General features: G+C 33.5%; 3 protein-coding genes across 3 annotated transcripts; 2 read left to right on the forward strand and 1 right to left on the reverse strand.

Moving 5' to 3' along the window:
* Positions 1-3,494: 3,494 nt before the first annotated feature.
* Positions 3,495-12,581, forward strand: NaPi-T (Na[+]-dependent inorganic phosphate cotransporter). Its single transcript, XM_011506440.1, has 8 exons — positions 3,495-3,583; positions 6,271-6,506; positions 7,110-7,361; positions 8,397-8,481; positions 8,575-8,680; positions 9,566-9,848; positions 10,802-11,176; positions 12,267-12,581. The coding sequence occupies exons 1-8, from the start codon at positions 3,574-3,576 to the stop codon at positions 12,579-12,581; spliced, it is 1,662 nt and encodes a 553-aa protein (XP_011504742.1). The 5' UTR covers positions 3,495-3,573.
* A 632-nt stretch (positions 12,582-13,213) lies between these two features.
* On the forward strand, positions 13,214-14,354 carry LOC105367673 (uncharacterized). Its single transcript, XM_011506441.1, has 5 exons — positions 13,214-13,337; positions 13,408-13,668; positions 13,707-13,887; positions 13,924-14,018; positions 14,090-14,354. The coding sequence occupies exons 1-5, from the start codon at positions 13,260-13,262 to the stop codon at positions 14,132-14,134; spliced, it is 660 nt and encodes a 219-aa protein (XP_011504743.1). The 5' UTR covers positions 13,214-13,259; the 3' UTR covers positions 14,135-14,354.
* A 2,736-nt stretch (positions 14,355-17,090) lies between these two features.
* LOC105367675 (uncharacterized) lies at positions 17,091-22,390 on the reverse strand. Its single transcript, XM_011506442.1, has 11 exons — positions 22,384-22,390; positions 21,934-22,098; positions 21,634-21,834; positions 21,449-21,568; positions 20,952-21,069; positions 20,749-20,872; positions 20,534-20,669; positions 20,259-20,345; positions 18,570-18,949; positions 17,936-18,132; positions 17,091-17,397 (listed from the first exon to the last, which is right to left on the reverse strand). The coding sequence occupies exons 1-11, from the start codon at positions 22,385-22,387 to the stop codon at positions 17,091-17,093; spliced, it is 1,839 nt and encodes a 612-aa protein (XP_011504744.1). The 5' UTR covers positions 22,388-22,390.
* Positions 22,391-25,485: the final 3,095 nt, after the last annotated feature.

A 25,485-nucleotide genomic window follows, 5' to 3' on the forward strand; every position in this document is an offset into this window, starting at 1 on the left:
AACAATTTGAATACGAAGTTCAAAATTTTTTAATTAATCGCTAGTTCTAATATGAAAGAGATGAGTAGATCATACGTTAAATACTATAAAATGCTTTGCAATAAAATCAATTAACACTTTTTTTTTATCGAATTTAACAATACATGATAAATAGGAATTTTTTAATATTATAAAATATGATATTTGACATGAAATTGAAATTATTTTTATAACAACAAATACTAGTAAATTAGGTAATATTTAGACTAAAAACCCTCAGGTGTTCGGTGGGAGGATTGCGGCCAAGTGGAAGGGATTTATTCAATAAATCAATTATTTATACAATAATTAACACAGTTGGGTATCTTGTTGTTTTTTTCCCTTTATTTACAGACTGTACAATGAATATAATTCCAAGATGGTGTCGAGAATCTGTGAGATCTTGCATGATCTTAGGTGGTAGTTGTCTCGTGACGTTAGCATACACCACATGCAGGGGTAGGAGGTTGTAAATCCTAGTGCGCTTAATGGTAAATGGTTTTACTGAAAGTAAGAGGTCGTAAATCTCTAGTACTTCTTCATGTAATGTCCGTGACAAAATGCTCTTGTAGCTGGGGCTTTTCTATTACACCTTCAGCCGTTCGCGGGTACTTCGCGATCGTATAATGCCTATCTCGGCGGGTGCACTCGCACCTTCAATGCCGTACGAGGCTATGCGCGTAAGTGCATTCGATAAATGGTTTCTCTATTAATTGACTTTTATTTGTCTTTTATTTGACTCTTTTATTTGTCTTTCCGAGTTCTGTGATGAGCGCGCAGGTGTTACGCTTCTTATTCTTCTTCTCTAACTACAGCGAACTCAAAACAGTTGTTAAATGTATTGACTTCGCAGGTTTTGGCTTACTAGCTTATTGTTGCCTAGTCTGGCTAAATTATCTATGTATAATGAGTAAAACTGACTGCCTGTTATACGGCGTTATGTGGTTGCTGTATAGAGTGATAACTGATAACCGATTGATTGACAAATTTAACTAATAAGCCAACAATCCTGTTGACTACGCGCACGAAACCGAAGGCTTTGTCGTTTCGTGGTGGCTCTGTTGAAAGATGTTTACGATGTGTTTCATTCTGTACGACTTCACTGCACGACTTTTTCAATGCGACAGAGCTTCACGGATAAAGATTTTCAATGTGTGTGTGTGTGTGTGAGAGAGAGAGAGAGAGAGAGAGAGAGAGAGAGAGAGAGAGAGAGAGAGAGAGAGAGAATCGTCGTGTACTTACATTATATATTATCCACGGGGCAGCTTACTTAACTGGTGACAAAGCATCGTTGTTTTCTGTACTGGAATTGTACACAAGGTACAGAAAGAAAAGTCTAGAAAATTCGAGAATTCTAAGAAAAAAAACAAGGCTTAAGAAATTTGGAGAATTCCATGTGACGTTATTGTGCGAAAAACGTATAAAACATTGCGGGCCATTTGAAAGTAAAACATAACAAATGCAGGAAAAATTCTCGTCCCAAGTGTTTACAGAAACTTGAGAGCTAGAGAGACTAGCGATGACGATAGTCACGGTCTTGGAAGTTTCTTTAATCCCCACCGATAATTGTTATTAATAATATAAGCAGTTTAATTCGTACAAAATATCGTCTGAAGTAATTTTAACAAATTATATCGTTTTTAATGTAATTTCTAACAATGTAATTTCAAATACACTTAATTATCATAAATATATATATATAAGCTGTCATAAGCTTATGATAACAAAAATTCAATGTTAAATGATACTGATAAACAATTCAGATTTATATCTGATAACAATCAAAATTAAATGACAATGTTAATACCAGTGTTAATAAAAAAAATATTTTTTGTCCCTACCGACAATATACTTACACCTCCTATTGACTTTGGCACTTTTTTTTTTATCAATCGATACTTATATTTTTACACATTTTTTGTTTATTGTCCATTTCGAATAAATACTCTACTTTATTATTGATTTGAATACAAGTTACGCGTACGTTATATTATTGGTCGTAAATGACATTCTTTTACGATTATAAATTAATTCTGAGGAGAGAAAAAATTTCAGACAAACATTTGAATTTGCAGCCTATTATTAGTCGAAAGTCTTCGTTTAAGTATTTAAACACTTGTGCTATGAAAACATTCGTGTTTGAAAATAATTTTCAAACGAAATTTTCAACAAAACTTCAAAAATAAAAAAAAAATAAAAGAGCTTACTTCGCGGCAACTTTACTTCGCGTTGAAGGCGAAAGCGCATTTAAACATTATTTGATAAAGCTTTCCGAAATACGTCTATTAACGATAGAGTATAAATCTTGAAATCTCACAATCATCACACGTGCAGAATTATTTCATTATTTCAAGCAGCTAGGAACTTGTGTACCCGAGCAAAAATACTTATGATAATCAAGCCTGTCAATCGCTAAGAGCATCAACAATCTTACATACGCGATCGGCTCTCGGTGGCGTTGGCCACGCACATCAGCTCTCTGCCCTCAAACTCTGGCCCCTTCCCCAACCCTCATTTCGTAATCGCGGGACTCGGAGCCACAATGGGACACTCGGGCTTCGAAATAATAGGAAAAGCTACGAAGAAAAAATTCAACTCGTCGACACGCGAGCATAATTCGAACTACACTGGTTCACGACCGCGATCCGTACGAGCGCATCGTCGTTCACGGGGTGCGCAGTGTGGGAGGGCCTGTATAGAAATGGGATGGGGGGGGGAGGAGGAGGATAGCGACGGCGATGAAGCTTATCAGTCAAGGCTACTCCTTTCGGATATAAGCTCTCAATCGAGCTCGGGCTCTCGAGCACTCCGAACTCTCGCGGCTTTCCTCTGTAAGGTCGCCGGTAATAGTCGAGCACTTCCGCTGCGGTCCAGACGGAATACACGCGATTCTTTTTTCTTTCATTCTTTCTTTCTTTTTTTTTTTTTTTTTGTTTTTTTGTTTTTTGTTTTCGTCAACGGCCCCCATCCCTCTTATCTCTTATACTCGTCTAGATCCATGTAGCCAAGAGCGAGACCTTCCCTCCTCACTGCTCCTGGACTGCGCTAACTTCTCAGTACTTTATGTACCATTACTTTATGAACGACGACACACAACACTGGCACGTTGCTTTCTTTTTTGCATGGCTATACGCGAGTTGATATTTATTACATTTTCATTTGCGATGGATTATTTTTAGAGCCAAATGGATTATGCGCGTGTGATTTAATGTATATTTAATTTCTTTTCATCTAGTGCGCGAGGCTTCATATTGCGTTGTAAGGCCAATGGTGTTATTGCAGTCAGGCACTATGGCTCAATTAGTTGTATAAAAATTTCTTTGAACACATGTAATTAACATTTTAGGACGAGGAAATATCGATCGTGTTTATACCTGCTCGTAATTTTTTTTTTTGTTTTTTTTTTTTTTTTGTTTTTTGTTTTTTTCATGAATGTCAATTATCGATGATAAGTAAATCATACTTGGGCGAGATAAGAATTGGAGTAAAAATCATCGCGTACGTTTAGTGAAGTGATTCCGAAGAAATATTTTTTGAATATTTATTGACATTAAGATGACAAAAGGTAAGTGATTAGCATGCTTAATTAAATAATAGATATGAGACAGCTGCTTATCGAGTTTGTCAAATTCTACTTAAGCATAAATATATATATATTTATTAAAATTTATCGACATTACGAAAATCATTAAGTCATATATTAATTCGCATAATCGATAACAATTTTAATTATAATTTGTTAAAATTATTCATTACGATTCATAAGTTCTTCATTTGTATGAAATATCTGACAATTTCAGCGCAATAAAGTGTTGTTAATTAATAACGATTAAGAGGCAATATGAAACGCTTAAAATTACAATTTTTAACAAAAATTAGCTCCTAACGGACAAACAAGTTGAATCGATTATTGAAGTTTGGAAGATTAATTGTAAATTGTGTTTGCGAATAAACGTTAGTCTTCCCTATGAATTACCAAGTGGTAATAGTTCGTTAATAATGTTGTAAAGCATTTCGTACCTTAACAAAGTACTGTGCGGGTATCGCTCATTACAAATTAAGCACTTGAAATAAATTGAATGCAGTTACAATAATTGCTTTCCCCCTGGGCAATTCATACAATGTTATCATTGATGCACCGACAATTGTCCTTGGACAGCGCAAACTTTTACGTGCTTCTATTCGTAGCCACACGGATTATATTCGTAAATTCTTTTGGTCACGAAACTAATGGACGTGTATAGGGACGACGATTTTAAATTGACGAGTGAGTAAGAACGCGATAATGACCTATGATTTTCGCCCAACATTTATAATAAAATTGAGCACTCAAGATGCTCATGCTATTATACACAAGGACAGAGATAAACAGATAGCTAAACAAAAATTGAATTTCCTAATTAGTTTAATCCGATGATGCACGATTTACGTTACATCTTCAATTATAATTGCTTTTAAAAAATAACATTAATGTTACATCAACCGCTATAATATTTATAATATTTATCAAGTTAAGTGGTAAAAAAAAATAAAAAAATAAAAAAATAAAAACATTTATTTAATTTTCAACGCCTTAGAATGCAATTAGATGATCAAACTTAGTGAGATGCGTATGATCGGAAGAGCATAACAAAAGAAACTTTCTCTCTTAAAATTCAATTTATTAATATAAAATTCCTTATTTTACATAATTAAAAATTTCACTTTTCTAAAGATTTTTTTATAAAATTCATCCGATTAAATTCTAATCCGTAAATTTGTAGGCTAAATGGCAAGAAATTTACAAGCTCGATTGCACATGTAACAAATTGTATCGTACAATTTTTTCAAGATAAAATAGAGGTCAATCAAAATTATAGCCAATAGTGTTATTAATAATTATACTGCCACAATAATTACTACAAATTGAAATCTTGATACAAGTTTTAATCGTCGAAATAGAATAATTAAAACATTTTATCTGTGCCTAACGACATTTAATTGAAAGTATAATGTACTCATTGCATTCCTTAAAAATCTATAAAATACATTTTTAAGAAAAATAAATTCTCTATATGCTACATTATTTCACGATACCTAAATTCAATTTAAAAGATTACAGAGTTAATAATTCACCTTCTATCAGTAATACAAAATAACAGAATTAAAAGAACCAATTGAAGTACATATATAAGAAATATACTTAGGAAATTGTTTCAATTGTTTCATTTCATAATTGGATTTCTTTTTATTGTAATAATATTCTACATATTAAACATAATGTATCACGCTATATATACATTATGTATAACAATTATACAAATACATATAGTACAATAATATGTATATATATATATATATATAAATATATATATATATATATATTTTATTAATAATATTTACATTAAATTGATTATGTTATGTCATTGCTTTTATTAAATTATTCAATAATATAATAGTTATCTTTAAAGCTCTGTGTAAATAAAAAGTTATTTGAAAAACTCTTTAAATTTTTAAATTAAAATTATAAATGTTTCAAACGATAAGGAAATATATCTGAAATCTTGACTTTAGCTGAACGTTCCATTTTAATTATTCTGAAAAAATTTTAACAAAGACTTCCTCGAATTATTGTGTACATTAAGAAAAATATACTGAATCAAAAATTAATGAATTTAAATATGAAAACATTTAATCGAAAAATATATCATATTTAAATAATAACGATCCGTACTAATATATCATAAAATAATCTATCAATTGATTGAAATCAATAAAAAGTGTTTCACGATTACATTTATAAGCATTGATACGAATGATGATTTAAACGGAAAACTATACGTTCAGAGTAATGTTTATCTATTAACGATGATTTTTCCAGAAATTTTCTTTTAGAAAAATAAAAAAAAACTAACTATTAATATATATATATATATATATATATATATGAGTTTGTATTCAATAAGGAAAGATCTTTTAAACGTGTACTATTTCAAATTTGTTTTTTTCATAAATTTCTAGACCTAAAATCTACGGGTATAATTTTAGTTATATATAGACGTTAATAAATTATTTAAATAATGTTGTACTTGAAGGTAATTTATCAAAATACGTACTTTTAACAAAGGAATATCGTTATTGTTTCAATTCTACGTATGAACATACATTTAAACAATAAAACGGATCGAAGAAATTAAATTTTTATAGTTGATACATATGCAAAAATATATCTTCAATTAAGGCTTTGTAAACTGTCAGGTAAAAATATTTCAGGTAAAAAGTTTATCTCTTGTCGAAATACGTTATGGATCTTGGCTTTCTGGGGCTTCGGTGTAAACTATATGCTGAGAAATAACTTGAATCTCGCAATTGTCGCCATGGTTATACCACCTAAAACTTCTGCCATTGACTCTGAATGTGTGATGGAACATTTATCTAAAAATATCAGCAACCACAATTATCAAGATTTAATCAATATTTCCAATGCTGAGACTTTGAAAACTATTTTGGTAATGATTTGTTAGCATTTTATAATATTTTGAAATTCCTTCATTATTAAGTTTTTTCAACGAATTTGACTTATACATAATTAGGCGAATAATCTGGACTTTTTTTTTCTTTGAGTAATCTGTAATTAACATATTATCTTCTATTATATCGAATGTTATCCCAATAATAACATCTTCTTTTTCCTTATTGATATTACGTAATAAGGATTTTTTTTAGTTATTATCGTATTAATTTACTATTGTTATTTACTACTGATAATATTATTTATTACGAAATAAATCTCTACTAATGTAGATAATAATCATTTGGAATTTTTAATTATTTCTCGTTGATGGCCAGAATCGATTTGGCTGGCGATCGAACAAATAAATCCTCTAAGCTAATGAACAGTTCTTTCATTTACTTATTTATTGGGACTTTCTTTTTTTTTTTCTTTTTTTTTTTTGCTTGATTTCCATAATTATACATCTTTTAGGGAGAATTTTCTTTAATTAAATTAGCGCTAAGATCAAGATCATTATTAATCATTCCATAAGATACACATAAATTTATATGTATTCGATCTCCCGAAGCACGCGTGTTTTTCATTTCATTTCTTGCAGATGGACGAAAAAGGTCTAGACGATCGTTATCCATGGAACGAATACCAACAAGGATTGGTGCTGGGCGCTTATTATTGGCTCCATTGGGTATTGCAGCTCCCGGGCGGATTATTGGCTCGCAAATATGGCACGAAGCTGATCTTCGGCTTGGGCAACGTTCTCGTCGCCTTCCTTGGCTTCTTCATACCCGTTGCTACCCGCTACAGTCTTAATGCTTTAATTTTTCTAAGGGTTCTTCAGGGCTCAATAGCTGTGAGTTTGTCCGGGAGAACAATTCTATTTATTAATGGACGTATGGATGAATAATTTTCCTTTGTATATATTTGTATATACTAAATGTATATAATACTAAATCTATCTATCTATCTATCTATCTATCTATATATATATATATATATATATATATATATATATATAGATATATTTCTACTAAATGGACGTTTAATAGACATATAATTTATTTTATGTATTTATTTATTTAATATATATAAATATATATATATATATATATATATTTAATATAATTTAACATACTTATTGCCAGCATTTATGAAACTGATTTTCGGCTTGTCTTTCTAGCATTTAATTATTAAGTTGGAAACGCCTATGTGAAATTAAATTAATTTCATTCGTTTGACGATCTTTTTCTACCTCGTCTAATTGAATATATGAAATAATTAATTTAATTATGTATTATCTTAATATTTTCATTTATATAGTATTTACTAAAATCTTTATGAGTCAAAAATTCCAAATCTATATAGTATGTTTAATATTTTGCTGAAAAAGATGCTTTGATCTAAATCCTTTGCAAAACAAATTTCTAATTATATCATTGATGTGCGCGCATATATATAATATACATATTTATACTAAATACAATAAAATGTAATTTATCAAAAAGCATATTTTAATAAAGTACGTACGCATTCCAACATTTTTATTGATGATTTAATTATGAATGTTAGGCGAGATTTTTTCTTAAGTTTACATAGAGATTGTCCAATTTAATCTAATATATATATATATATATATATATATATATGCATCGGTGTATGTGTATGTGTGTGTGTGTGCGCGCGCGCGCGCATATAAAATCTATGTTAAAATTTTCGACTTTCGCCAACTATTCTCTCTAGAAAACACCTCTACTTTATGCTCGTGAAGTAAAACGAACGGTATTTACTTTTCCACGGCTTTACAGCATTTCTTGTAAATAATTAATTTAATAATGATTAAAAATAAATACTACGATTGCGTGCCTATAAGCCAAGTACTTTTGTGCAGGGAGTGGTATGGCCATCGATGCACGACATGACAGCCAAGTGGATACCGCCAAACGAGCGTAGCAGATTTGTCAGCTCGTACTTAGGTGAGAGGCGAGACTCGCTTTCGGCACTTTCGGCGTACCATTCGCGAGATCAATACGCATCGATCGTTCGATCAGATTAGTTTGTATCCGTAGGTAGTTCCGTGGGCGCGGCGATCACTTACCCCCTGTGCGCCACCATCATCGCCGGCTATGGCTGGGAGGCCGTCTTCTACGTCACGTCAATCGTTGGCGTCGTGTGGTAAGTGCGAAGAATCGATTTGTCTTGCGATCTAAATTAAGATCGATCGAGAGCCATTGGATTGGAAGGGTCCTCGAGCTACTTCCACGTGTATTAGTCACTTATCGATAAGAGCAATATTTCGAGTATTTTTGACATTGAATTTTTTTTTCAACAAACTGCTTAATAAAATTGTTAACGTTAATGATTGCAATGATATTTTTAAATGGAATATTTGAGATCGGTTGGTCGAAATTCGAAGGCAAATCATTCGAACAGTTATCATAATCATGGATCTTATATCAAGCAAATAAAATGATTCTTAAATTTCACTGGGTACTACTACGTACAGTGGAAAAGCAGGAACTTTCATTTTACGAAACTTTTTTTCTTGCGCATTAATTTTAATGATTAAATATATTGTTGCACTCTCGTGTAACATGTTTCTATTTATTAGTTACTAAGTTTTTAAAATAACTAGCTACACTTTTCTTAATTCACAGCTACTTTTAAGTTAAAGAACAAAGACTCTTGATTTAAATGTATTGGCTTTTTTGTCTAATCGATTATCGCTGTTACCTACAAAAACATTCTTTTTTTTTTTTTTTTTTTTTTAAATCAGAGTACAGTTACGCTATTATTGAACTTATCATTAAGTGTTAATATCAAATAAGTGACAAAATACGTAATTGTAAATTTAAACTGATGAATTTGCTCGAAATTAAAATAAACCTTGTGCTTGTAAGAATCTAATAATGAATAAAAAAATATTATAAACTGTAATTAGTTAAAAATGACAATGATATTAAATTTAATAAATATGTCTTTTGAATTTTTTTCTCTCTCTCAATCATATGCCAAGTATTAAAATCTTATTGCGAGTTGATTGGTATTAATTATCTAAAGGTACATCTTCTGGCTGTGCCTGGTGTACGATTCGCCTCGTTTACACCCACGCATCTCGATCGAGGAAAAGGACTATATTCTGCGGAGCCTCGCGGAGAAAACGGAGGAAAATGACGAGATATCAGTGACGGGGAATAGAAAAGTGCCGTGGAAGGCAATTCTATCGTCGATTCCATTCTGGGTGACGATTATGGCTCATTGGGGTGGCGTATGGGGTTTCATTACCCTGATGACCCAGGCTCCTTCCTATTTCAATTACGTCCAGGGATGGAACATCAATGCGGTTAGATGTTATTTTAGAGATTTCATTGATATTTTGGTAGTCTGTAAGATTTATTAATACATCGACTCGAAATTATAACAGCATAATTTCTTATTATTAATCATTTTTAAAATATTTGTTTAGAGAAATACCTTCAAAAAGAAGTAAATTGACTTTAGCGCGCTTGAAAGTAAAAATTTTTTAAATACTGTAGCTAATAATCTTAATGAACATTTAAATTAAATTATTGATAATTCTGTATATAAACACTGTGTGTGAAAGATTTATACAAATTTCAATGACAGTTTTACAAGAATTTTCGTAACGGATGATAAGATTATTTACTCTTTGAATAGCTTAGGAGACGATGGGAGATTAATGAAGATTTAATTAATTGGTTTTCACATTTTCCGCAAATATTTTACGAAAATTTCGAAAGAACCTAATGCAAACTGTCATAATAAAATGCATATAATAAATCATTACTCGCAGTATTAGTATTTAAATAATAAAGCCAAGTTTACTTAATTATTTTAGGCATTTGATGTGAAAAAGTTACAGCTTGAATGGTCATTGTTATGCTCAGGGGAATTATAATAATTAAGTGTAATGAGTACATTTATCCTTTTATGCATATGTATGAATAATATTGAAAAGTCGAAAAACGTGTTTACCATTAAAATCGGTCATCATCAAAGTCAGTCGACATTTTAGGTTAATAAAATGCTGGAAATCATACATTTTCTAATGTCCATTTCTCTAAAGAATCTTTATCCATGATTAAGTAACGCGATGTTCGTATAACGTTCATTATAAGTAATGCCAATTAGTTTTATCATGCAGCTTCGGGCATTAATGAACGATCCTTGGACAGATGACAAAATTAATTCAAACGCGAGTACCTTACATTGTGTTACATTATTTAGCAAATCATGATAAGGCGCGATAATAATAAGACCCATTGATAACCATAGACGGGCGTGCTCTCGGGCTCACCCCATATCGCTCGTATGGCCTTCTCCTATCTCTTCTCAATGCTGAGCGACTGGCTACTTCGAACAAGACGTCTGAGCCTCAGTGGCGTACGGAAACTGGCGAACCTGGTGTGCGCGGGCGGCCAGTGCCTATTGACGATCGGCTTGAGCCTCAGCGGCTGCGAGCCTGCCCACGCCGCCTTCTTCATGATCGCCGGCACGGCTATAAACGGGGCCGTCTCCTCCGGGACGATACCCGCTTTCGTCGACCTGAGTCCCAATTACGCGAGCGTCCTCTTCGGCATCTGCAACTTAGTCACCACTCCAGCGGGCTTTCTCTCCTCCCTCGTCGTTGGCATCCTCACCAATAATAACGTATGTCTTTCTTATACGATAGCTACGTGAACGTGTCGTAGCTTAAAATTAAAGCTCGCAGCTTCGCTAGTTTAATTTAAAGTAGTAGCTCTTTGGATCTTGGGTCGGTGATTGGGGGGGGGGCGGGGAGTGCACTTCGCTCGAAGGGAAGCTGGACTTGGACTCGCGGCTTCCCTCCAAAGGACTTGCATTACAAAGTACGCTTATTACTTTACGAAGGACGAGTAGTTGAAAAAAAAAAAAAAAAAAAAAAAAAAAAATTTTGTGAAGATTAAATCGAGAGATTAAATGCCTAATGCAAACGGCGCGTAAAATGAAAAGAAAGGTTAGCGTTGGGATGTATATGGATGGGAAGCGAAGCGTCGGTGAGTTGACAAGGCCTTTCTATACCTAAGAGCGCAAATGTTCCTCTCCGTAAGGTGGAGCAAAGGAAGCGAGGGATTCAAAGGATACGAGATTGTGTCCTTCGATCGAGTAAGTATCGAAGTATCGAGATTGGTGAAATTCGGCTGGAGTTTATTGCCCCTTTCGGTAGAAGCACAGCGGGTTATTGTCACCGTGCCGTTCGAGGAGGACAATTGGAAGCCGAGGAAAATTTTCCAATGATTTTATTGCGGTTTCTAACAAGGATGATTTATACTTTGCACGTTCACCATGCCGTTTATTTTTATTTTAAAATATTCTTTTTGTTGAGAAAACGTTTGCAACGATATCTTACTTGCGGCAATTTTCTTTCGAAGAATCGAATTTAAACGAGCGTGTGTAAGAAATAGCGTTACAAAAACGGCGTGATAAATATATATTATAATCGTCTTCGAGATAATAGCTATTTTTCATTGTTATTAATAACAGTTAAATCAAGCTATATATTGCATCTAAATATAATTAGTGAATAAAGCAGATTACACTTATCTACAAGCGATGAATTATATTACTTTTGAATTTTACAATGTACATGCGTGTGCACGTTTAAGATCGTGTGCGTATTAAAAAGACCATCAAGTTGATTAATTAATGATGTTGCTGAGTTTAATTCGGTGAATCGGTTAAAACGTTTATTTATTTATTTATTTATTTTTTTGTCTCATAGCAAACGATTGGGCAATGGCGTCTCGTATTCCTGATATCCGCAGCCAATCTGAGTCTGAGCTGCATCATTCACTTACTATGGGGTACTTCGATGCAACAGCCTTGGAATAATTATTTTATTACAAAGAAGAGTTCGACGGATACTGGAACTGATTGTAAGGATGGTGAAGAATTGGTCATATTTCTGGCGAATAAGAGCGATACGAAGGAGGATGAATTAATGCAAGACAAATGTAAAAAAGATACACATTCAGACAGTAAAATTATTAATACAAAAGTATTAAAATCCAGTGCGGGAGTTTCCGAATCCACCTGAAATTGACATAAAAACGTAATATGTTGTAATGCATATGACGCCGCAAGTCTCAAAAGATTTGCTTTGCCCTATACATACAATATATATATATATATATATATATATATATATATATATAGATTTATGATTGTAATTACAAGTATGAAATACGATACCAATAAATGAATAAGTATTAGATGTTTGATGAAGAATTTATTTATCGCTTAAAAATAGTTGTATTTTTAATTATAATCTAGCATTTATATTTTAATCTTCTTTGGGGCAAATAATGTTAAATAACATTGCTTGTATTAATAGAAAATTATATCTTGTAATGTCCGCATGTCACTCTATAATACCATAATCTTATAAGTAGGTTATAATTTGTCGATTATAAAAGATTTTCTAAATTTGAATGTAAATTTTAAATTATATTATAATTTTTAATATTGAAATCGAATTGTATTTAAAATGAGTATGTTATTAAATTTATGCAATTAATATTACATTAACGCAATTGTTATCCTTATATTTACAATTAATACATTGATGTTTGAAAATAAAATATATTTTGTTTCTTTTATGCGAACAAATGAGAAAAAATGTCAATTCTCTAATTCAACTGTCATGTTTATATCTCTCTATATTATCAACAAGTCCAAAAGTTAACATTATGTATATTATTTAAAAGAAATTAGTATGGAATGTAATAATCACAAGGAGTGTAATTATCGTCTTAATAAACTTATAGGAAAATTAAAGACGGAAATTTCCAAGGTATATTTTAAAATCTCGTAAATTCACTTATTGAAAAATGAAAATCCTTACCCAAATCATGAATTTCAAGTCAGATTATTTTTTACAAAATTACAAAAATTACGAGGAAGAATTGATATATCATAAACCAAATAAAGATGAAAAAAAAAAAATTATTAAAACTATCAAAACAAATTCGTCTTCGTGTTCGGTTTTAATAGATCAACTGAAAGTGCACAGAAAGGAAATTAAAACTTTATTAAAACTTTCCGACACGCTCATGGACAAATATGAAAAATTAAAGATCCATCGAAAAAAACAAATAGAACAGGTACGTACCGTAAACAATGAAGCTTAAAATAACTTTAATTTTTATTATTGTAATTGTAGGTTGAAAATCTTCGCTGTCGTTTAAATAATATATTATTGCCGATCGGTGGTCCAAAAAAATTTTTATCACACTTGAAGAGTCTTCCATGTCAAAATGAAAAGAACAATCAATTAGAGAAAGCCTTCCGTAATATTATCCTACAGATTTCAACATTACAAAACAATTGTGATGCGCAGAATAAAATATTTACCAAATATTTGAATTCTATTGAAAAAGAAAGAAACGAAGATAAAGCTTTATTCAGTTTTGTAATTAAATATATAAAAAAAGCATTTGATTTCTTGGCGAAAATGGAATCAAAGGAAATAAATGTAAGTTTGAAAATCTACTAATAATTATTAATGATTTGTACATTTCAACTGCGAATTAAATATAATTGCAGTTCATCGATTATGTACTTTGTGAGACAAAAAACGAAGATGATTAAGCATTAAATTGCTATTGTGTTGAGAAGTGGTGGATGTAAAAATAAATTTCAAATGTTATATACACTATAGTTTTAGCAAATGTTTATTTTAGAATAAATTTATCACCTTACACATCTTTATCTTTCGAAGTCGTGGCTTACACGGATTTTAATTGCCTATAATAAATACTATAAGATAAAATGTATTTTTCTGAATACTTAACAGCAATATATTATGTTATATATTATATTATATATGTTTGTTTTGACTGTTCGCTCTCGCTCTCTCTCTCTCTCTCTCTCTCTCTCTCTCACTCTACAAAATAGCTTAGAATAATTGTTAAGCGCGTTACGCTTATAGTTAAACTCTTGTGATGGTGTTGGAGGCCTCCTGGTTTTATTTATCTAGTTTAGTTATTAGTTTTTATTAAGGTACGTTATGAGTAAATGGACCGCATATGTTGGTAGGCAAAAATAACACGAATCAAAATCTAATTTTACAATATTGTAAATATTGTACTTTTATAATTTATTCATATATAGAGTGAACTAATTGTAATTTTATGCGCATCGTGCACTTATTATATTTTAAAATCAAAGTCGGAAATCATGTATTTAAAAATTGTTATTAATTTTTTTTTTTCACCTATATATTGTCTATATATATAAAAGTTTTTGCAATGTTTATAAAGTTTTTTTTTATAAAATTGATAAAATTCAATGTATCATTAAGTGTAATTATAGAACACATACTGATTTTATTAATTCAGTTATTACAATACTCATTATAAACTTTTAATATTTATCGAACGGTTAAGCTAAAATTTATCAATTTTATCAGTTAAATCTTTCTTGTGTTGTGTTGTCTACGAACTTCATTATTATCAAAATATCTAAAAAAATTCGTTCAATAAACATCGACAATTATTTCTTAATTAAATAATACATAGGAATTATAAAATAAATATTTTATAACGACAATGCTTAATAATGGAATAGAGATAATAACGAGACTAGATTAGTACAATGACAAGATTTGATGTTAATATATGAGAAATTCCTCTGAAGTATTTTCTAAATCTTAAAAATTATTGAAAATTGGTCTATAATTACAGATGCTCGATCGATCGAGTCTTTTCGATTATAAAATACATGAGATTGAAGAAGGAAAACATCGTCGCGCTTTAAAACTCATTTAGATCTGAACATTGACATAAAGTTCAATCGAGCAATATATTTACATTAAAAATATTGAACGAAAAAAAAAAATTGTAAAAATAAATTAAATAGAAAAAGCTAATTAATCTTATTTCTTTTATAATTCGATTTGAAATGATTGTACTTAATATATTTTAAAATAGATAATTTTTTTGTATAAATAATGTTCAAAAACGTGTTTTTCTATTATATTTATACAAATGAGGGTAAATATTATACGATTAGTTTTTAGCGAATAAGCGGATTATCGTAATTTGATTAGCATCCTTACTGACTGAAGTAATAAATTAATTATAATATAAAGTAGGCAATTAACGTTACGCATTATCTCACATTCTACGATCCGGTTAAATAACGAATAACAAGCGAGGATCGACGAATGCTAAAAAATCTTTCATTTTCTTTCATTACCCTTACGCTTAACTATCCGGTGATGCATTTTTGTGCATTGCACGTAATAGTGAATTTCAATAGTTGGTCGCTTAATTTTTCTTTTCCATGCTGGATAAGTCACTATAAGCACTAATATAATACTTAAAACATTCTATAAATGACTCTCTGTGGTATTCGGCACCAGTTGAAATACTGCAGGACGTATTCGTTTTCCTATTTAATACAATAATGCACGAGAGAGCAAGCATATACGCAGATATGCACGCATATAATAACATTGATTCGTACAATAAATAATTGGAATGCCAATTATATTTATAGTAATATAAATATAATAAATTCGATTATTATAAAGTCAGTACATATGACATCACAAAAGCAATACAAAAGTATAAAAAATTCTAAATACTTTTTACTTTCTTTTTTCCGATCGGTTAAAAACTGAATAAGATATATCTAGATAAGCGTTTTAGATATATGCACACAGTATATATATATATATATTAATGAAGATAACAAACATTATATATACATGTATAAGAAATACAACGTACGAGAAATGTTTCGCGAACGGTACAATTATAAAAGCGCAGAGCTGTCCAGTTATCGTTTCATCTGAATCCTGAAGAGAAATTTTTATTCTTATGAATAATATCAAATTATGCATCTCACTGTAACGTCTGTTGCCAACGTGCAATTAAAGTAAAAGGTAACCTCCTTCTCGTTGTGCGTTATAAATCTTACGGTAAAAAAGTATGTAACAACGGTAGTGATATCTTTTCTTTCCCTGCCGAAGCATTTTCTCCCAACTGTTGAAGCATCTCGCTCAAAAAATATATATTCGTAATACCTGATTAATTAAGAAGATAATTTGTGGAAAACTGATAATTCTAAAATTATAAATTAAGCATCTTAAAGATTACTCCTCACTGTACATTGTATTTGCAAATAAAATCATTTATCAGCACAGACTAATGCCCTTCAAAATTCAGACCAAGACACCTTATTAATAATAATAATAATAATAATAATAATGATGATAATAATAATAATAATGATGATAATAATAATAATCATAATAATAATAATAATAATAATGATAATATTATTAATAATAATAATAACAACAACGACGACGGCGACGACGGCGACGACAACAAGAAGAAGAACAACAAAGACGATAATGATAATTAATAATGATAATTAATAATGATAATTAATAATGATAATAATAAAAAGAAGAAGAAGAAGAAGAAGAAGAAGAAGAAGAAGAAGAAGAAGAAGAAGAAGAAGCAGAAGAAGAATATTTATGATAATAGGAATAATCAGTAATAATGATGGTACTGGTGACGATCTATCATTGAAATTATTTCTTGACTGGCGAGGGTGGATCCATTGCGCAAATCATGGCCTTGACGACGCTTGCAGCCGCGAGGGCGGCATGCGGCTGCCATTCCTTACCCCGCGAGCCATCCTTATAATCGGCGATGCCCCGCACCACGGCGAAGCTCTCGCGACAGTTGCCCAGGATACTGTCTACCACCGCGTCCATTTCGGCGTCGAAAGCGAGGATACCAAAGCGGCTAGCGAATTTTTGGCGCAGCTGGTCGTCGCGAGCGATTCGCCGACCGGAAGCGACAGGGGCCAGATGAATTTGCGGAAATCCGTCACTCCTGCAAGTTATATCGCTTATCAGTACTTGCACTCAGTGAGTCACATATATTACGATATATGTCAGACAATAGACAATAGACATATATGTCTGGGCTCTTAGCTTTAATCGACTTGTCTTTCTCATTTACCCAGCAGAAGTTGTATCTTATACGTAGTGTATTTGGAAATTGTGATAACATTAGAATAATAAACACCTAATTTATAGAATACACGCGCTCTTGGATTGAATTTCCTAATCTATTATGAGAATAGAGAATAATAACGAGGTAGAAAATAATAATGAAACGTATGTTTAATCAATAATGAATAGTCTATTGATAACTTTTTTTAATAATCGTAGTTAATCTACTCGTAGATAATAGTAATGCTAATAATAATAATAATAATAATAATAATAATAATAATAATAATAATAATAATAATAATAATAACAATAACAATAATAACAACAATAACAATAACAATAACAATAACAATAATAGATGATGGTAATGAATAAAAAAAGAGAGATACAAAGGTAAAGAGTTAAATGCTTACCTCGCATACGCAATATCTCCTTTGGGAGCACTTGGATGCGTAACTTCAATAACATCTCTGTCGCCGATGTTCATGTAGAGTTTGTCGGATTCAGCCGGAGGAGCCTCAAAATTGTGCTCGAATTGGGAACCTAAATTCTTAATTCCATCGGACAGAAAACGATGCCACGGTGGTGATTCATCATCACTTGTCTTCATCTATTATGTCAATTATACGTTGCAAGAGTTAATCTTATTGGCATGTATGCTTTGTCATGCATACATATTCTTTCTATTTTCTTTTTTTCTTTTATCACACAATCTTTTTTTTTTTTTTTTTCCAATGACAATGTCAACGATTTTTTAATTTTATACACGTGACAAGTTAATTATCATAATCGACGCGTATTAGGCATTGTGATAATTATAGGGTGTAAATGTAAAATTGATTTACTTGTATAATACGTAGGGAAAAATCGCATTAATAAATTCTGTACCATAGAGCAAGGAAATTGCCGAGGGTCTTTGGCTAATTCGGGGTAAACTAAATGCAAATATATCGTCCCGTCCAGGCTCGACGCGATAATGACAGGATTTGACAGGGAACGATCGTATAAAAAGTGAAATATTTATCAAGAAGCGATTATCAAGCGCACCTGCTTCTTGAAATTCGCGGCTATGTCCTGAAGGCCCAAATTCGTCGGCCGATACTCCTTGGTCTCGAAGTGGTAATTGCCATCGTCGCGCATCTCCGCGCTCTCGCAATACGTGTAGACGAATTTGTTGTTGGGTCCCGCGGGATACGAGATGACGACGTCGCCGAGCCTCACGTGCCTCTTGTAGTCGGTGTAATGCGGCACGCCGCCCCCCACACCAACGAGAAACACGTAGTCGACCTTCTGGAAGGTGCCGAGGAGGCGGGTAGTCGTATTCCCGGCGGCAGTCATAGCCTCCCGAGTATGACCGACGGTCGGTAGCTTTGTGCAGACGATGCGATGGGCCCCGATGTCGCCCAGGGTGTAGATGTTGGACTCGCCTATGAATGGAGTCGCGCATAAGAGTTACGCGATGGGTCATGGAATATTCGTGCAGACAATGGCAGGAAGGGCGGATTCGTGCGTTCACCATCACCTCTCGATTATTTTAGCGCCGACTTCCCAAAAGCACGAGACACGACAGACAGGACAAACAGGACGGACACGACGACGCATGGCTTGGGTCTTTGTTCACTTGGACATTGTAAGGATACTTGATGGGGCGGTTGTTTGAACCGATGGGAGGGAGGTTTGGCAGAACCTTTGGTCGGACTAGCAAACGTATAAGTGTTATTAGTGTATTTATTGGCGGTATCGGGACTCTTGTGCATTCGCCAGGAAACGAATGAGTCGCGCTGCTGCCGATAGTTGCACATACGTTCAATATTATTTTCCCAATGCGCGAGATGACTTGTTGTTGTTATTATTGTTATTATTATTATTGCTATTACTATTATTGTATCGATAGCAACGTGTTTGTGCAGTATGTTTAGTTTGCATCGACGGTTTAAGGTGGGGGAAAGGACGTTGGCGGTTCTATGAGGAGGGCGGAGGGGTAAAAAGGTTGTGGGGGAGGGGTAGTGGAATGGCGAAGATGGAAGGAGAGAAGGGAGGGGGGTGGGAGGAATGGGGCTTACGCAGTACTCGGAAATGTAGGCAACGTATTAAAATAAAGCCGAGACATAAGCAAAAAAATCACTTGGTTGAAAATATTCCCAATAATTACCTTCGGTTACCCACCAATGACAAAGCAGCTATTCCTTCCTAATACACATTTTATTATTGCATTCTTTATAAATATATATTTTAAGTTTTAAGTGCTAAGCTTTTGACGAGTATATACGATGTTAATAATAAATAAGAAATTATTGTTAAATTATTTTTAAATTGAAATACGATTTATCAATAATAGGGGTAAATGTTAATTTTACATTCGATATTTGCTAAATTCGCTAAATTTACATATAATGTAAATGTGAGGGTAAATCATTTTTAAAATATATTTCAAATGTAGATAAATAAATAAGGAATAAACGTCTTACGATAACGAACGTTTAATCGAAATACTCAACATCCGACGATTTAATGCGAAGAACTTTGTTTTCATTTCTTTCTATTGTCAAGTCGCCATACAGTCATAAAAAAATGTGTTAATTTCTTATGGGGGCAATGCTGATAAATTCAAAACACATTTATCTGCGCATTTTCACCTTAAAAATTTAAAGGCAACACAAACAGTGACGCAATGAATCACACGTAAGCAATGAGCGACGAAAATCACGATAAACATCGTTATGACGCTAACATTACCGAAACGTATTTGTCGAGTCACACGTGGGTCTTTGGCTGTTGGATTATTAGAATTAGACGATGAGTTTTTCTCCTCTTTTTCACTTCCTAGACGGTTTATGGGAATTATTTTCGATTATAATAATGTAATTGAATTGTGTAACGTCATATCTATTATTGATGTAAAGTTAAGTACAAAATATGAAAAATACAAATCAATAGTTTCAATTATCAATTTATCAATTTATCAATGCTAATTATTATCCGACAATTACTAATATTAATAATATACTCACCGACAGTGGTGTATCGAACAAAAGTCTCTTTGTTTTCGATCATTGCATCGACAGCCAATTTTTCGCAGTACTGTGCTGTAATTATAGCTATAGTCGGCTGCTTCGAATTAGCCATCGTAGGCATTTGTTTGACAACCTGGTGGATAAATCGTTTTATTATAAATAAGACATTATAATGGTAGAGGTCGAATAGATCGAAGCTCTAGTATAGTTGCCTGAATTTTAGTGTCCTGATGAACAACTCTGGTAAAGGCACCGTTATCCATTGCTCGAACAAGGCCTTTCTTTTGTAATTCTGATAATTTTTCTGCTACGGCGTCACGGTCCCAGCCATGATCGCTAATTAAACAATTTTCACTTTGTTACAGGAAATGAAAATGCTATTTGAACGCATATAAGAGATTGTTTTTCAACCTACTTGATTAAATTATGAATGGTTAGTGGATTTGGATAAGCCGATTCGATTAATTCTAGGATCTTCTCTACGGTTAGTTCATGGACTCTGTTGTCTTCTAAAGTGGCCTCGTCCGCCGATGCTAAACCAGATATACAAATTTTATAATCGTCGATTTACTTTAATTTCCATTAATAGCCAGTGCGTTATTGCATAAAATACATGAAATGCCATGTCATAGTAGTCATAGAAAAATGGTATCATGAAAATTTGAATCTAACGGTGCATTAAAATAAGCAAAAAATTGCATACCAATTACCCAAACTTTACAATAGTTTGTTAAAGGTAATCGTTAAAAAAATTTCCAGCTCTAAAAGTCTTAAGCAAATATTTTTATCTAATTTAAGTAAATGTTGTTACAATTTTTTTCCTCTTCTATCCAGCTTATAGTTCACAATTCAATGACAAATATTAAAAAGAGGATATTGTCAAGTAAAGAATAAATCTAAATGGAAACTCACGTGGCCTGACTGGAAACTCCACAGGCTCTTCGATCTGCTTCAATTCAACCTCGACGTGATCGATGCCAGAATACTTGTGTTGCAATAATTTCAAAATTTTCGTAATAAAACCAATGTAATCTATAAACAAGTGGGATAATTGGTTGAGCGAGATGGTCAAGGAGATACACCTTCGCCATACTTGCCTCTGGGAAATTCCTGCGGACTGACGAGCTCCCTAAAGAATTCTTGCGCCACGCTTGGCTGAGACTCGACAGCCAGACTGTCCGTAAACCAAAAATTCAACATTCTCTGCTCCTGCACGTGTTTGCCACTCTGTGCGTTGACTAAAAACACTTTGAATTGCAGAGATAAATGCGCAGGCTCGCCATTACCATCACCATTGTCTAAAATAACGGACGGGACGAGATTATCATAAACCATGTGCAACAACACAATACCAAATATTCATCATCGCCATAAAATCACATCGGCAAAATAATTACCATTGAGCAGTTTATTAATAACGATGCCCTTATGGTCGCCACCGGCCACATGAACATCCTTCTCGCTCCCATTGGCAATCTCCTCCACCACCTGCCGTCTCCTCTCTATAACAAAGGCCGTCGAATTCGCGGTCTTGCTCGTCAGGGTCATAACGATTTGCTCCGCTGCAGCATGAAACACAAAGAAATCTTTCGTTAATCGAATCATCGCAAAAACCACCCTCCTCCGGTCATCCTCCCCCAAACCGCGCGGGACCGCCAGTCAAGGAGGACGATTACCCGGCTAGAGGTAACGCGCTTAATCATAACGTTTGCCAAGATCGCCAAGAAGTAACGAACATTCCCTCGGAGAGCCTCCTCTCTACCTCAGGCCAAGGACGATAATGTCGAGGCCCTTCGAGTGACCCCGAAATAATCACGGAAGGATCCAGGCGATAATCCTCGACTCACCCATTTTCGTCAACTCCAATAAATCTCGCACCTCCAACTCCTCGTGGCTCTTCACTCGACGACACCCTCGAGCCGAGCTCTGTCGGCAGTGGACGGTCGCGAACAAATGACGGTAGACGCCTAACTTTTCGCCCGGGAGGCTGCGGCAAACGACGGCGACCCTCGCTCGAGCTTCGCGCTACGCAAAACTAAACGAATCGTCTGGGGGGCTGCCGTTGCGCGCGCCACCACTACGCATATTCGCCGTATCCTACCTGCCAAACCCAGCAGAATACACGTATACCCTCCTCCTCGGTTCGCCTCGTCCGGCCCTCTCGTCATCCCCACCACCGCCTTCACGACCCCCACATCGCCGTCGCACGAGCGACCCGTCAATCTCGTCGTGGCAACGGAGCAGGAGCGCGAGCGCGAATAATCTCGATCCCAGTGCCATCTGCGACGACGGTCAAACTCGCTCGAAGGCTCCAAGACTTTGTTGTTCCATCTCGCGCGGCTGTGACGTCGCTGATAAATGGCAATGGGGGCTTGCTCACGCTTTATTTCGCCACCGCCCGATGATGATTCAATACGGTAAAAATAAAGGCGCCGCCGAGTCGTTATCTCGACCGAAGCTTTATCGGCTCGTCGCCTCGACGTGTCGCTACTGAATCGCGGCCCGAACGCGAACAAAGAACGCCGTACGTCTCGACATCTCGTGTCTACGTGTAGACAACACGTACGATCTGACGTCGTGAGAAACCTTTGCAATTGGTCTAAGAGGAGTATGAAGGAGATGATTGGAATTTCCTCGTGCGATTGCGCCGATTGCGCCGATCTGCGTGACGAGAAGCTGCGTTTCCCGCTCTTCTAGGCTCCCCCGTAACGAGCAATTTTCACTTTTTTTTTCCATTTTCGCTGTCTCGTTCATCAAATTGGGCTCAACGGCGCACGGATGCGCTCCACTAGCTTTAACGATAAATTTCTCCCCCAAAGATCACCCGCGAAAATTGCATTTACATCGTGACAAGTCTTTAACGCGCGATGGAAAATCTCATCAACAGTTTGTTCGATAAAAATACTTAATACCAAATCTCAAGTTTTTAACGCGCTTATGGGATTTTGTATTTGTCAATTACAGACACTCGATAGTATTTTCGAGGGCTCAATTTCATTATATATATATATATATATATATATATATTATATTCGATATATATATATATTTAAATAATTGCATATTGTAAGCAATTATTTAAATCAACTAAGCGTAATATGAATGGTACGTTACGTAAGCATTTATAATTGAATAAGTGGAGTTGAAGAAATAGATTAAAAAAAAAAAAACGCAGCCTATTTTAGAAATAATGAGTAGATAATGCAAGGGATCGGCGGTCTATAAATCTTTCTTGTTTGTGTGTATTCCTTACCCTTTGAATAACGTTTAACGATCCTTAGCCAATGTATTTCCAACGTTTCTCCCAATTAAGCCGTTAAAATTATTAATTCATATAAATATCGGTTCGGCTGTAACGGCACGTTACTTTGGTCCGATCTAATTAAAGAAGATTGACGCTCGTTAAAGAGCCATTGCTTTTCTGCCCTTTTCTCATATCAATGCTAATTAACTTTCTAATTTGACAAAGGCATCGTCAGTGTAACGGGTAACCATGAAATGAAATTTATCGTCAATTTCGCACGCACTTTTCTTCAATGATAAAACATTAACGCTTTAACACGCATTATAAAAGTAATCTAGTCATTGCCTAGGACGGCTTCGTATATTTTTACCAAGAAGATTTCAACGATCGAGCAAGGCTATTCGTGACCTTGCTTGCTATGATTATAATTTGCTGAATGAAAATCCGAGATGAAAGAGGTCTAAATTGTTTAAATTAAGTTAAAGGTTGCAAGTTAAATTAATTTTTAATAAATCGCGCCAAGTGCGCCAAGTAGCATAATTATATCCTGTTAGCATAATTATAAAAACGCGTGAATTGTATCTTTAAAATACTATAATAATAATCAATTATATTAGAGAGAAATATTGTAATGTAAAATAATGACAATACGCCGTAATACCGTCGATGATGTTGTTAAAAACTTTCATTCTATCGTTATCTGTGCCTCAGTAACTAATAATAAACGAAGCAAATAAATGGTTAAATTCGTATTTTACCACTAAATTATCTATATAAACTTAATGTGCCGCTGGATAATTGCAATTGATCATTTTCATTCGGTAATGGCACGTATCCAGGAAGCTCCACTTATTACTATTTTACTTTGATCGCTAAGTAGAAAAAAGATATAACGATAAGCAACGATTTTTTCTTAGTTATAAATTTAAATACATAATTGTTATCATTCGCAACAGTAATAGCATACCAGCAATATCATCTAATAAGCGTTTTATTTGCATAATTGTAAATAATAATATCGTAGATAAATGCACGAGAGCTGCAAAGGTACCATTTGATATCACCATGTTTTAACATTTATAACAAATGCTCGATTACCGACACGAAGACACAGTAAATATATTAGCGGTAAAATCATGGTATGGATAAGGAACTGTTATTGCTTTAAAAAAAAAAAAAACAATTTTCTCGACTGCCGAGCTAATCCGGCACAATTGACAAAACCTTTGAGTGAGCATTGACCATTGAGATTGCCGTTCTCCTCTTTGTTAGCTCAATTAGAATATTGACGATTGCACTCGCAAATAATATCATCAATTATTGTATCAATAATATAATTACGCATCAATATATAGTTACGCAAAAAAAGTTCATCGATAATAGAACAACACATGGATATAAAAACTCGCAACGATATCGAATATACCAAAGATATTAATGGTTTTTATATTTTTAATATCTACTGCGTGTCAAAGTCATTACACGTATTGATAAATTAAAGAATATAATTACAATGGAATTATAACTATCTTGACACGATGTAATTAACAAAGTTATATTTTAATTTCTAAATTTGTGCACAATATACCGTTAATAGTGTGGGTAAAATGTTATTACTAAATAACAATTGTAAAATCTTCTCTGTATTGAATATGCAATTAAGCTTTACGAGCACGGAACTTCAAATATTGAAGTGGTGATTATA

Source organism: Ceratosolen solmsi, unplaced genomic scaffold (assembly GCF_000503995.2).
Source record: "Ceratosolen solmsi marchali unplaced genomic scaffold, CerSol_1.0 scaffold7, whole genome shotgun sequence".
In the NCBI taxonomy this organism is placed as follows: domain Eukaryota; kingdom Metazoa; phylum Arthropoda; class Insecta; order Hymenoptera; family Agaonidae; genus Ceratosolen; species Ceratosolen solmsi.